At 37.7% G+C, this 15,674-nt stretch overlaps 2 protein-coding genes across 3 annotated transcripts in view; both read right to left on the reverse strand.

Moving 5' to 3' along the window:
* IPO11 (importin 11) overlaps positions 1 to 15,674 on the reverse strand; it is a 204,142-nt gene that overhangs the window by 45,156 nt on the left and 143,312 nt on the right. The gene's annotated exons all lie outside the window — the stretch shown is intronic.
* Positions 4,773 to 6,849, reverse strand: LRRC70 (leucine rich repeat containing 70; the record flags this gene model as incomplete). The annotated part of the gene is made up of 1 exon (XM_082623352.1): positions 4,773 to 6,849. The coding sequence occupies one exon, from the start codon at positions 6,847 to 6,849 to the stop codon at positions 4,954 to 4,956; it is 1,896 nt and encodes a 631-aa protein (XP_082479478.1). The 3' UTR covers positions 4,773 to 4,953.

Raw genomic sequence — 15,674 nt, forward strand, 5'->3', positions numbered from 1 at the left:
GTGCCAAATCCCTCCTAAATACTGCTAGCACTCACAATGACCTCTCTGAGCTTTGGAACCCTATTACCTCTACATGCTCCTCATCCACTCTTGGCAGTCTCACAAGCATCTCTAACTTAAGGTAGCCAACACCAAACTTTTGAGTGCCTTCCCAACAAAAACAAAGCAAAACAAGATAGAAAATCAAAATCAGGCTCTCTTCCAGTTGTCCTTATCTGACTACAGAGCAATTCTAAGCACCCAGTGACTCAGGCCAGAACCTGGGATTCAGTTTTGACCTTTCTTCTCATTTACCCTTCCAAAACCCGATTTATCATCAAATTCTGTCACATTTATCTATGAAATTTTTCGACGTCTCTATATTCCTACTGTGAACAGTGTGCTGCAAGTCAATTCTGTCTCTACTTTGAACTACTGCATAACTTCCCACATGGGGACCCTTCCACTCTTTGCTTCTTCTAATTCATTCTCTACACAGTGTTCTTTTGCAAAATCTGATGTCTCCCTTGCTTTAAAGTAAGGGTTTACACGTGCTAACACATATATATGGAATCTAAAAAAAAAAAAAAAAAAAAAGGTTCTGAAGAACCTAGGGGCAGGACAGGAATAAAGATGCAGATGTAGAGAATGGACTTGAGGACAAGGGGAGGGGGAAGGGTAAGCTGGGACGAAGTGAGAGAGTGTCATGGACGTATATACACTACCAAATGTAAAACAGATAGCCAGTGGGAAGCAGCTGCGCAGCACAGGGAGATCAGCTCAGTGCTTTGTGACCACCTAGAGGGGTGGGATAGGGAGGGTGGGAGGGAGGGAGACGCAAGAGGGAGGGGATGTGGGGATATATGTATACGTATAGCTGATTCACTTTGTTATACAGCAGAAACTAACACAACATTGTAAAGCAATTACACTCCAATAAAGATGTTAAAAATTTTTAAATAAATAAAGTAAATAAGGGTTTAACCTTTCAGTAACTTCCCATTACACATAAAAATCCAAACTCCTAATCATGGTTTACTCAGCCCCATCTGACCTGGTTGCTGCCTACCTCTCTCTGACCTCACCTAACTTGTCATACTACTCTCCAGCTATACCAGCCTTCTTTTTGACAAACACTTTCTCAGTCTTAGAACTTCCATGGAGGGACTCCATCTGCTAAGAATGCTATTGCCTGAATTTACCTGTTTAGTTGTATTTACAGTAGGAATAAAACTCCAGGAGGGTATGGTCCTTAATGGAAAAAAACTCAGATTTTTCCTTCCCGAGTAGGGAGAAACCCTGTTCTTCCCTACTATGTTTCTCTTCTGTGAGTCTTCTTTACTCACAGCACACTTTACTTCTGGTCACCAAATGTGTGGAAGATTTTCCCAACATGCCATTCTCTGTGACACCCGCTGGATGACCTACAATTTAACTCAATTCTAACACTATCTCCCTGGAGATAGTGTCAGATCCCACAGGTTAAGGTCTCAGACCCACAAGACTGAGCCACCCCCCAAGTCCCTCAGATGCCAAAGGTTCCAATGACTCCTCCCTAGGTTCAACTGATTTGCCAGAGAAATCACAGAATTCAGGGAAACATGCTTACCAGTTTACTAAAATATATGATAAAGAATACAGATGAATAGCCAGATGAAGAGCTACAGAGGGCAAGGTCTGGGAGGGTCCTGAGCACAGGTGCTTTGGTCCCTGTGGAGTTGGGGCATATCACCCTCCCGATGTGGATGTGTTCCCCCAGGTGGAAGCTCCTCGAACACCTTACTATTGGGATTTTATGGAGAATTCCTTACATACATACTCAATTATTAACTCCATTTCCAGCTCATCTCCCCTCTGTGGAAGATGGGGCTTGGAGCTGAAAATTCCAAGCCTCTAATCATGGCTCAGTCTCTCTGGTGACCTCAATCTAGGAGCCCACCCCAGAGCTGCCTCGTCAGAACAAAAGATGCTCCTAATGTTCTTATCACTTAGGAAATTACAAGGGTTTCAGGAGCTCTGTGCCAAGAATCTGGGGTAGAGACCATACATATTTTCTTCTTTTATCTCACAGGTCCCCATTCTAGAAGACAATGCCTGAGGAGGCTTTCATAGATGAGAAGCAGATAATTTAAGAAAAGGGGTTCTGAAAGTCAAAACATGAAGAAACTGAACTAGAACATAAAAATTTTTGCTCCATGGGACCTCAAACAAAATACAAAGAAAATGTGAACTTATGTATTAAGAATTGAATTAACACTAGGAAGAGTATCAGAGAAAGTATCTGGCAAAAAGTTAAGATTTTCCAAAGCCAATATCCAAACTAAGAACAGGCAAGGGTTTATGCTCAGGTACTGGAAACTCAAGACATACGGGAAGACATGGAGATAAAAGGAAAGTATTGTATATTACAATTACACACTATTGAAAATCAAAAAACTACTTCCCACTAAAATATAGTGCCCTCTACTATGTCACATGATGCCTCAAGAGTCAGGAACAATGAAACAAGGCACATTTGGACCAGCAGAACGCATACTATCCATTCCTTTCATTCGTGCTGCTTTCTCCATATTTATCTTTTAACCCACAAGACTTCTCACATTAAAGTATGCAGCCACAAGAGCCTACCAACTTCAGTAGAGTGATGACTAGAGACAGAGGGCACTTTTAAAAAACTATACCTTAGACAGTATAATACTGAAAACCATGGGCCCATCACCTTGTTAATATTGCTCCATAACTGTGAAATCATTAACAAACTAGGTAATAATTTGAGACAACTGATGCATATCCCTCCCCACTCACCTAAGGCCTTATCAGTAAGTCCAATAACAGAAAAGAAAAATAAAAGTTTTAATAAGAAATAAAATGGGCCTTCTCAGGAGGAAAAAAATTAAGTTACTATTCAATAGGTGATGCATAAAAACAAAGTCTAACCGGTAAACAGAACAACCTTCTCTTTGGTTTCATGTACCCCGTTCTCTTTCCTCTTAGTCCAGAGCAGCACAACACATTACAAGTCCATGAATACTTTTTCCAGTCTGGCCCAGTAACAGAAGACAAGTAAGGAGTGGGATCCTTCTAACAAGGAAGAACAAGAAGTACAATAGGATGCGGGGAAGTGCACGAAGGACCAACTTGGTAGGAAGACCTAACAACAAAGCTCACTTTCAGAACCTTGTAAAAGGTTTCCAGGCTTTCTTTTCCCATTTTGGCAATGCTCAAAAACAAATATGGCTGATTTTACTGTTTTTGTTGTGGTGTGGGTAAGAAAATGGAGTGAAAATGCCCTTATTACATGTGGGTCTCCTTCCACCTTAAAGCTTAAACACTTGGTTATTTCTATAATTAAGTTCAAGAAATGTCCACATATATGTTATGTTTGAATGTTCTATTTCTTGACCTAAGTAGTGATTAAAACAGGTGTATTTACTTCTGTATGTGGTTTATAAATAAACAAGAGTTTTCTAAAATGTTGCCTGTAGTCTAAGGGCAAATATTTTCCAAAAACCTAACATCTGATTTCTCCCTCACCTGCCATGCCTCTGCCAATCACCAAGGCACCTTCCAAAGTGTCTCTAGAATCCATCCATCGTCTCTGCCACCACCCCAGTCCAGGGCTCCAGCATCTCTCCCATGAATCAGTGATTACTCCATGGGACATTCAGATTAATCCTGTTTCTAGTCTTGTTCCTTCCAGAAAGAGTGCACTTTCAGTTTGTATTTGCCAAATGCTAAATGTTTAAAAGAATCCTTGGGACTTCCCTGGTGGCTCAGTGGTTAAGAATCCGCCTGCCAATGCAGGGGACACGGGGTCGAGCCCTGGTCTGGGAAGATCCCACATGCCACGGAGCAACTAAGCCCGTGCGCCACAACTACTGAGCCTGCACTCTAGAGCCCGTGAGCCACAACTACTGAAGCCCACGTGCCTAGAGCCTGTGCTCTGCAACAAGAGAAGCCACTGCAATGAGAAGCCTGCGCACCACAACGAAGAGTAGCCCCAGCTCACCACAACTAGAGAAAGCCCACATGCAGCAACGAAGACCCAGTGCAGCCATAAATAAATAAATAAATAAATAAATTTTTTAAAAAAAGAATCCCTCAATGTGTAGCCAAACAGCAGCATCTGATTCCCTTAATAATGCTTAAAATCCTTCCATGGCTTCCTGCTGCCCTAGGGAAAAACATGAAATTACATCCTTCATCGTCTGATTTCTCTCTCTAGCTGCAAATCTCATAATACCACTCACAACTCCAGTTGGACTGAATTTTAGTTCCTGAAAAGCAGTATTCTATTTCTTCAACCCTCTACCTACTACTCAGCTCTTTCACTGGGCTGATTTCTACTTATCCTTTGCAATCCAGTTTCAATGCCACTTTTCTCATAAAGCTATCTCTCACCTCCACATATGTTATACAAGAGAGTACCTTCATCTGCAGTATTTATCATACTGTACAATAACCATGTGTGTCCTCCTTTACATTTCAAGCTCTACTGAGAATAGGAAACATGTCCATGCTATTCACAATTATAACCCTAGCACCCAGGCAGCAGTATAGTATAAAATTAGAAGCATGGGCTCTGGAATCAGACAGACCTAAAAAGTGTCACAAGCTGTGAGAATTTGGGACAGTTTCTTAAACTCACTCTGCCTAAGTTTCCTTACCTGTAAAATGTAGATAGTACTACCTTATGAGGCTTTTTAAGGATTAAGTGTTATATATGAAGTATTTAGCATAGTGCTTGGTACACAGAAACATTAGTTATTATTAATTATTTAATACAGTGCTTATCAAAAACAATATTTGCTGAATGAATACAGTATTCACAAATTATTAAAAACATATATTTATTAATGCTAAGCTCATATAATTCATTATATATCCAAATAAAGTCTATAATTCTATAAGGATGCTTCAGTTTTATTCATGTCCATGACACTGAGGTTTTCTTATAGTCAATATTCAGTTGAATTATAAAGCAGAATGTTCAAAGAGAATGACCTGTGCCTCACTTTCAGGAACAATTTGTTTATGAAGTCGAATCTGCTCCAAACCAGGGCATTCTAGAGAATTTGGGGAAGTGTTACAGATTGAAGCTGTTACATTATACCTTGCTGACTGATAAAAGCTGTAGTATTCAAGTCTATTTTCCCCTGAGTTTTCTGGTGCCTTTAGTTTTTGTTTAAACTGAACAACTTTGTAGATCAAAAAAACGATTACAACACAAGCTAAAACAAAAAAAGCTAGCAAAATGTCAAAAGCCTCATTCAACTTTTCAACTTCTTGTGTACAAATTAGAGATGTTTTCCCTGACACCGAAGCAGCATCAATCGGTACAGCACTGTTTTTTTCCAAGTTCAAGTTAACAGGAGAAGTAAGCTGTATTTGCACAGGTAACACTGCAGTAGTCTCTAATGGATTACCAAAGGTATTCTCTTGAAAAAATCTACTGGCAGGTGAAGTACGAATTCGTTCCCAGAAAGTAACACTCTCAGTGTTTTCCAAATGTTTCCCATTTGTGGTTATTTTATGCCAGGCCATCATTAATGCAGTGGTCTTGTGATGAATATGAAGAGATTTTATAGCCCAAGCTCTGGATACATTTGTTGAAGATGTAACGCAATTTGTAAAGTCAGTCCATTTAATATAGTGCAATGCTCTGCCACGCATGGATGGGGGATTCTGACAATAGATGTTTAGAGTAATGGCTGAAGATGCTAACCAGTCGCGAAGACCCAATAGTTTGCAGTTACATTCCCAAGGATTAGAATTTGCCTGAAGATGAGTCAATGAAGACAATGGCTTAAGGACCCTTGGATGTAAGTCTGTAAGATTATTAAATGACAGGTTAAGAATCTTCAAAGATGCTCCCATGTTTTCAAATGTATCATTATCAATGCTGATTATTCTGTTTCTATCTAACTTCAGATAAATTAAATTCTTTAACAAGCTAAAGGTGTCAGAATTTAAATTTTCTAAATCATTATGACTTAAGATCAAATGTTTAAGATTACTAATTCCGCTAAACCCATCCCTAGTAACATTTTTAATTCCTGAATTTTTCAGGAGCAGATATTCCAAGTTGACAAGTCCTTTAAATGCAAAGGGCTGTATTGCTTCAATATGGTTATGAGACAAAGAAAGTCTTTTAAGACTCTTAAGAACTTCAAAAGCATTTGATGGTACTTTTGTTAAATTATTACCTTCTAGATACAAACAATCCAGGTTTCCAAGGTGTTGAAAGCCTGAGTCTGATATCCTCAAAATTTTATTGTTTGATAAATCAAGTATCCGAAGAGCAATCATACCAACAAACGTACCACTCCCGAGGACAGTGAGGCGATTTCTTTGTAGATTTAAGTACTGAACTGAAACTAGATCATGAAATACTCCTCTTGGAACAAAAGACACTTGATTAGACTGTAAATATAAATTACGAAGACTGGAAAGTCCCTCAAATATTCCAGGATCCAAGCGTTTTATAAAATTATTATTCAGATATAGAAAATATAGCTGCCTCAAATGAACAAAAGCTTTTGGATATACATACACAATGCTAGAATTATCTAAATACAACGCTACAAGAGAATGAAGTCCAGTTAATTCACTTTCATTTATATGAGATATATTATTTCCAGTCAGATATAGAAAAACTGTACTTCCAGGAAAATTCTTAGGAATGCTTGAAAGGCCTAAGTTACGGCAGTTAATTTGTCTCCCAGTGCAGAGCTGGCAAACAGACGAACATCCAAGTATCTCTTTATGGAATAATAACACAAGATAACAGGTAACAAGTAGAAACAGTCGTAGGCAAGGCAGAGAAAAACGTACTCCACACATAGCCCTGTTCTTGGTTTTTCTGTTCATATCAAAATTGGCTATAAAAAGAAAAGGTAAAACTTTAAATCATCAAAAAGTTCTTTAAATGAAAGTTTTATAATACTAGAAATTCTATACTCTATTTTATTTTATTAGGATCAGCCATAATACTAAATATCATGAATCATACTATGGTGATAGCATAAAACAGTAAGGCTGAAATACATTCTAGAATTATTAGTACCTCCAGGCCATTAACCCACTGTTTGACAAAATGATAATTCAAATTTAATGAACTGCAAAATAAAATGTTTGCTAACTTAAATATTACAACTGACTATAACTAAAGTGACAAATGATGATGCAGGGATAAAGATCTTTGGATATAATATATGCCCCTTTATCAACTTAAAGTCTAATATCAATTAAACAACATTATAATTTAGGAATTATACACATTCATTACGGAACAATCAAACTCCCTTTAAACTACAGGTTTTTACAAACCAAATTATTTTTTGTTTCAGCTAAAAGTTCATATTTAAATAAATAATCTTACCAAGAACAGGAAATTCTTATTATTAACACTCAGTTGATTCAAGTAAAGGTTTTCTTTCTATATCTGAAGAGCGACATTTCTAAACTCCATTTCTTTTGTGGCACTGTTGACCTCCACCCCTCCACCTCTTTTTTTTTTAAGTCACAATTTGCTCAGGAAACACCACTCTTCACATTGGTTCCTCCACACTCAGTGTGTAAAACAGAGGTTGCCATGGATACAGGAAACTGAGAGACAGGAAGTAATGTTATCTGTGTTTCAAAAGTATTGTTAAAAGGAAATCTCAGGAACTTATTTTTTCAGAATGCAGTTAACTTGAATTTTCCTAATGCACAAACCTAAATATTTCATTTTAAAAGTAAGTATTTTTTAAACATGAATAATTTAAATATTCAGAATGAACAAACTCTGTATACATCAACAACGAATAGCTATCAAATGGAAAAAGCAAGTTGAAATAAGATGTAAATAGAGTAATGTAACTTTTGTGAATTTTTTAAATGCATAGAATATTTATATTTGTATTGTTCTGAATATACAGTAGACACTTCAATTTTGCTTTGTTCCTTAAAAAAAAAAACAGGTAGCAAAAACAAGTAATTTAGGACAATGAACTTGACAGATGCTGATCTTCTGTGCTCTTCTTTTTTAATTAAAAAAAAATGGTGCATATAAAGTATTGAATACGACCAATTAATACCTTAATATGTTAAGGTATATATGCCTTGAGTTGTAGAATGATATCAGGTTGCATACCAAGTTACTGACAAAGGTTATCTTTAACAAGAAAAGTTGAGGAGAGTGAAAGAAGCCCTTTAATGACTTTTGACCATATACACATCTGAATTAATCCGATTTTTTTACAGTAAAAATGTACCTGTGCATAATGTAATATTTTAAAGTAAGGATTTAAAGAGTTGACTATACACTGTATATATTATACATTGTTTAGTCATTAATTTTCCAAAAACCTGACTGCTTAGACTTTCTAATTCTGACATTTATTAATATTACTAATACCCTGACAATGCACTTAAAATATCAGTAATAACATATAATTGTATACTATAACTCCCTTTTGATATTAAAGCAGCTTTATTTCACATCAAGACAACTACTTCAGATAATAATATAAATTATTTCCATATTAATATTTTGTATAATACCCAGCACTTTCTTTCAATTACAATAAAAAATCAGAGGTGAACACTAGATAACAGATCTTATCAAAATGACTTACAAATCTCACAGCTATCCTTTGTGGCTGGCTATTGTTATTGCTACTTTATAAACACAGAAATTAGAAAACAACAAGCAAAAAACCAAATGACAGAGAAATGTCATAAATTAGAGGTAAAGATGAAACAAGAGCTAGGTTTTTCAAGTTCATTTTGTTTCATATTTTCAATAACATAACAAAGCATAATGAGGTATGTCTCACAGATGTTTTTCAACTGTGTCATACAACTTAAAGAATTATGATGGGGTTCAGGACACGGTACCCCAAAATATAGCACCTTGGCATACTGAATACTTTAAGCTGAAGGAGTCTGAGCATACAGCATGAGCAGGAAGTTCTCTCTCTGACCTCTCCCACCCCCAGCCACACCCACATACTCCCTGCCCTTGTCCCCTGAAAGAAGTCATTAAACCCTCAAGTGAGAAGTGCCCTCCCTATAATGGGAGGAATCCTTATCTCCAAAGACAAGAGGACTCAGAAGAATCCAAACAAATGGAACTTGTAAAATTTCCCCTGGTTTATTATACTTACCTCATACCCTTTACCCTATCATATCTTTCCATGACTTGCCATTCTACATCAAACTCGGTGTAAAAACACACAGGTTTAACAGTTTCTTTGAGTCTTCATTTCCTTATGAAGACTCCCATGACATGTAAAATGTACATTAAATTTGTATGCTTTAATCCTGTTGTCTTGTCTTTCTCAGTTTAATTTTCAGACCCAGCCAGGGGCCCTAAGAGAGTCAAGGAAAACTTTTTACTCTCCTACAGTCTAGAAAAAGTCAGAGAAATTGGTCCATCAAAATCAAAATAAAATTTAAAGAGGGTAAAACTACAAGGTAACAAGATCAGAACATTCATTAATTAATTTTGTCCTCTGTTCCAGAAATATCCAAAGCAGACAAAAATATTTATTCTTACTAGATCTTGAAGTAAAGATCTGTTCATCTAGGAGGTGCTGCTCTTAGAGACACGTGATCACTACTAAAGAAGACCGCAGAAATCAAAACATGAAAAAAGCTGATGCAGGGAAAGAATCCAGAGACCTCTTCATCTTTCTTGTTATAAGCACATCACTAATTAGTGGCAAAACTGCCCACTCAAGGTTTAGATAAGAACTCAAGTTTCCCAGCTTCCCACTGCACTTACCGGAGGGTACATTTCCCTGTGCTTTAAATACTTTCATTTCACAGTAATTTGTATTATTTAGGTAATTTTAAATCCTCTCATGAGCTTTAAGTTCTATAACATGTTTAATAAAATCTTCATATATCTCCAATGCACAATAATTCTCCCCAACTGAATTGTGACATTTTGAATTTGCTCTGGAATAATACATCAAAATGGTTCCTCATTTCCCTTTTCTCATTCCAACTAATAATCATTAGAACTATTTCTGAACACTAAGCCTCCTAAGTAGGCATCCTCCCTTTTCTTTCCAGGAGATTGGCTCACTAAATTATTTCTCTCTCATTCTTATTGCTAAACCTTCTTTTGTACTACCTCTATCTTTAAATAATCTCATGCCTTAAGTTTCAACACATATCTATTTCCTTTCCATTCAGCAATTCCATTCCAAGTACAAAAATACAAAAATAAGAGGAAAACTGTTCTATTACCATCTTTTACATATATGCCATCTGCATTATTTAGACATATAGCGTCTATGTATAAACCAATCAAGATGGGTTTACATCTAAAGAATGGTTTACAATAGCAGTTACTGATCTTATTATGGATCTTAAAAATTACTTATACATCCTAAAATCAAAAGAATCAAAACTTGAAATGGGGTTTACAATAAAAATTAGTCCAGTAACAATAAAAAATATTACCATTTTGCTCAATGCAGGGGAAAATTTTAACGAGGAGCAGTAACTCAATACAGATTGCTTAACAGTTGCCAGGAAAAAAAAAAAAAAAGTATCACAGAGAGGAGAAATCGGACAACACCTTGACCAGAACTGACATGATTAATGAGAAGCAGGTAGACACCATGTACTGTTAGATGTGATATTTCAAGAAGAACACATCGCTTATGTAATATTCCAACCAGGGATGATTAACCTGGATCTAATCATGAGGAAATATCAGACAAACCCCAAATGAGGAACATTCTGGGAGAGAGTAAGGGAGGAAGAAAGGGAGAGAAGGAGACAGAGTAGAATTGTATTTTTCTTTTTTTTTTTTTTTTTTTTTGCTGTTCACGGGCCTCTCACTGTTGTGGCCTCTCCCGTTGCGGAGCACAGGCTCCGGACGCACAGGCTCAGCGGCCATGGCTCACGGGCCCAGCCGCTCCGCGGCATATGGGATCCTCCCAGACCGGGGCACGAACCCGTATCCCCTGCATCGGCAGGCGGACTCTCAACCACTGCGCCACCAGGGAGGCCCTAGAATTGTATTTTTCAAAAATGTTAGTCATAAGTGAGAAAGACTCAGGAAATGACATTACAGTGTAAAAGAGCCTACAAAGCCATGACGACTAAAAGCTGAAGTAATTAGGAGTAAAAGGCCATGATTGATGCAATTTATGCAAATGGTTCAAAAATAAAGCACCATGTATGGTCGGTGTGTGTGTGTTGGTTCATGTGTGTAATGTCTGTATACACACACATAGAGACAGAGAGAATAAGAGATGGAAGAACAGAGAGAGGACACGTGCTAACAAGTCCAGGCTGTCATGCTCATGGAACTTACTGAGAAAGTCATGAAAATGTACTAGAGGGACTTCCCTGGTGGTCCAGTGGTTAAGACTCCACCTTCCAATGCAGGGGGTGCAGGTTCAATTCCTGGTCGGGCAACTAACATCCTACATGCCCCACAGTGTGCCCCCCCCCCAAAAAAAAAGATGTGCTAGATACCCAAATGTCCTTCAATGGCTGAAGTGGTACATCCATACAATGGAATACTACTCAGCAATAAAATAAGAACATTCTAATAACATACACAATAGCTTGGATGGATTTAAAAGACATTATGTTTCAAAAGGATATATACTGCCTGATTCCATTTATATGACATTCTCAAAAAGACAAAATTATAGTGAAAGAGAACAGAACAGTGGTTGCCAGGAGTTAAGGGTCAAGGGGAGGATGACTTTCCTAAAGCATATAGCAAAAGGGAGTTTCCTCAGGCAATAAAACTGTTCCTTGTATTCTAATTGTGGTGATGTTTTCACAAATCTACATGTGTGAAAATTTACAGTAGTGTATACTCCCCCAAAAAAGTCAAATTTACTCTATGTAAATTAATAAATAACAGTTTTTAAGTCCTTTTATTTTCAAATACAAATACAAATATTTGTGGGTAAAAAAACAAAATACATATAAAAAACTGCTAGACAAACACTTGTTTGATTTACAATCATGACCAGTTTTACAAAGGAAAAACAAAGAGTACTTTGAATGGAGAACAGGGAACCCTCCTACACTGTTGGTGGGAATGTATATTGGTGCAGCCACTGTTGAGAATAGTATGGATGTTCCTTAGAAAACTAAAAATAGAGCTACCATATGATTCAGCAATCCCACTCCTGGGAAAAGATGAAAACTCTAACTTGAAAAGATACATGCACCCCAATGCTCATAACAGCACTATTCACAGTAGCCAAGCCATGGAGGCAATCTAAGTGTACATCAACAGATGAATGGATAAAGAAGATGTGGGGCATGTGTGTGTACACACACACACACACACACACACACACACACACACGGAATATTACTCAGCCGTAAAAAAGAATGAAATATTACCATTTGCAGCAACATGGATGGACCTAGAGATTATCATACTAAGTAAAGTAAGTCAGACAGAGAAAGACAAATATTATAAAGATATCACTTATATGTAGAATCTAAAAAATGATTAAAATGAACTTATTTACAAAACAAACAGTCTCAAAGACACAGAAAACAAACTTATGAATACCAAAGGGGAAAGAGGGGGGCTGAGGGATAAATTAGGAGTATGGGATTAAATAGATACACCACTGTATGTAAAATAGATAAATAACAAGGATTTACTGTATAGCACAAGGAACTATATTCAATATCTTGTAATAACCTATAATGGAAAAGAATTTGAAGCTGTACACCTGAAACTAACACAATATTGTAAATTAACTATAGTTCAATAAAAAAGAGAGAGTGCTTTGAAGGTACTGAAAAGCATGCCAATTTACAGGATTTGTCAAAATTCTTGTCAAAGAAGCTTAGCATAGTCCAAACACAGAGAGACTAGCCAGCAAGACTGGTGCAGAATGACTGAGTAGGATGAGGTAAGACTCAAGAAGTTCAAGAAGTAAGCCAAAATTTTGGCAGACCCTGTAGGGCAAGTTACTCCATGGAAGCCACTGAAGAGTTCTCAAGTAGGAGAGGGAAAAGGTCATTTATCTCAAGTAGGAGAGGGAAAAGACCTTATATAACGATGGTGGAAGTGGAAATGGAGGCTACGGATCTGAGATACATTTATAGGTCTAGTTAACAGCTTTGGTGATGGATTAAACGTGGGAAGTTTCTGACTAGAGTAATTGGGTGTTCAGAAGTATCCAAGACCGAGAGGAGCATAGTGCATTGGTTATCTCACCTCCATCAAATATATCCAATTCAATAATATTACTGAGAACCTACTATGTTTCAGGCATTGTGCTAGACTGTAAGGATACTAAAGATAAACAAAATCCTGGTCCCTGATCTCAAGCAGCTCAAGATACCCTGAGAGAGAATAAATGTTCAGTTGAGATACTCATTTTAACGATATCCTTCCTGACCATGTAAGGTATTCTGTAAGCAAGTATCCTATGTTTAGTGTTAAACAGAGGGGAAACAATGTGTACAACATGATCATCATCACAGGCAACGTTTATTTACTGAGCATATACTACTTTCCAGGCATTGATATAAGCATTTTAAACATATTAGCTCACTCAACATACAAAATAATCCAACAGTTTAGTTCCATTTTATAGATAAGGAAAGAGACAGAGATAGGTTAAGTACTTTGCTCAAGGTCACACAGTGAATTTTAAGAGCGAGAATTCACATCTACCCAGTGTGGCTCCAGAGCCTGGACCTTTAAGCCCTTCACTATATCTCAACACATGGGCCTAACTTCTAAAACGCCCAGGAGGTAAAATACAGAAAGTAGAAATAGACAAGTAACCCAAGATAAAAGATGCACGATTCAGTCAAAAAAATTCAAGGAGGCAGAAATCACTTTTAGACATAGAAATTGGAAAGTTTTGACAAATGAAAAACTGAGAGATAAATAAAGAAATATCAAAGGAGAGCAAATGATATCGTGAGCCAATAAAACTGTACCTTTAACTGCCTCAAACTCTACCCTCTACCCTCTTTCTCCAGTTTCCCTTCAACCTACAGACTGAATTCCAAACATTTTTCTCTGGCCTATAATAGATAAGGGGGTTTAAGGGCCATCACTGATGAATGTTAAGAGTAGCAAATACAAACTAAGGGTCAATTCTATACAACCACTTTGTAAAGAGTAGTCAACAAAAGCTTCTTCCTGGGTTGAAATACCTGCCAATTCCTGAAAAGTGAAATGGAGGCAACAACAATAATGAAAAGAATAATGAGTAAGTGCTCACACGTGTGCCCAAGGGATGTACATGAAACAGCTGCAGGGAGATAAGAGTCTTTCCTCAAATGGTGGCATGGGTCACATTTGGACAGACTGAATGGGGGAAGGACTCAGAGTAAATGAGGGAAAGCCTCAGGAAAGCCTAAGATGGTACCTTCACACACTTGGTCAAAATGACTGATGTAGTAACATTAATAGTGGTAGCAGCGTTACTTGATAGATAGTAGCAACGACTGATAGAGTAACACTCAATCGTTTTGTAAGAAGCTTTTGGCAGGAAAGTGCTCTCTGCAGGAGGCCCCTTTTGTCACTTTAGCAGAGCTATATTGTCACTAACCTTAAACCAGGCACTCCCATGCTCTACTCATCTCCAGCCCTAGCACACCTTTCAAATCTTTTGATCACACAATACCCTGCCTAACCTGTGGGTTCTTTCCATAGATCAAAGAAGTAGAAATGAAAAATAAATAATTAACAGATGACCAGATCTCTTTCCCAGCTTCCCCTTCAGTAATCTTAGGAGCAAACTGTGTGAACAAGATAGCATCTAAAGAAAGATCACAAGAACCGACAAGCTGGCAAGCAGGGAAAGATGGTGATGACTCTGATCCCAAATCTCAACGATTAACTGAGATTACTTCCCCTTTTTCTCTTTAAAAACTTTCATGGCCAAGCAGAAACTTCAGAGTTAGTTTGGGGACACAAGGCCGCCTTCCCCCCAGATTGCCAGCTTTCTGGTTAAAAGCAATGTTTTCTATTTCTACCAACACTTGCCTCTTGAGTATTGATTTTTTTTTTTTTTTTTTTTTTTTGCGGTACGCAGGCCTCTCACTGTTGTGGCCTCTCCCGTTGCGGAGCACAGGCTCCGGACGCACAGGCTCAGCGGCCACGGCCCACGGGCCCAGCTGTTCCGCGGCACGTGGGATCTTCCCAGACCGGGGCACGAACCCGTGTCCCCTGCATCGGCAGGCGGACTCTCAACCACTGCATCACCAGGGAAGCCCTTGAGTATTGATTTTTGAGTGGTGAGCAGCCAGACCTGTTTGATAACAATTTATTGAGCAATCATATGCATTACACTTTAATAGGCATTAAATATACATTCTCCAATTTATCCTAATAATGACCCACAGGTACTAGTTCAAATGCCTCACTGTTGAAACATGAGAAAACCGAGGCCCAGAGAGGAAAAAGTGGTCCAATGTCACACAAATAGTAGGTAGAGCATGCATCTCAAGTTAAATTTAGCTTTCCTCTCCATCACACTGTGTCTTTTTCTCTCTGAGACTCTTAGAGTAAAAGCAGAAGCCCAAGGAAAAGAATCCCAAAAAGTAAGATGCTCCTCAAGCTATGAAAGTATTTACCTACACAGGAAAAATCACAAAGTACACAGGATTCATGATAGAAAAAAATCAAAGGACTTTTTCTATTCCTTAGTTTTTATGCCCTTGTTGAAACTAGCTACTCTGTAACA

The sequence above is a fragment of the Mesoplodon mirus genome (genome assembly GCF_964341445.2).
Source record: "Mesoplodon mirus genome assembly, chromosome: 5".
In the NCBI taxonomy this organism is placed as follows: Eukaryota; Metazoa; Chordata; class Mammalia; order Artiodactyla; family Ziphiidae; genus Mesoplodon; species Mesoplodon mirus.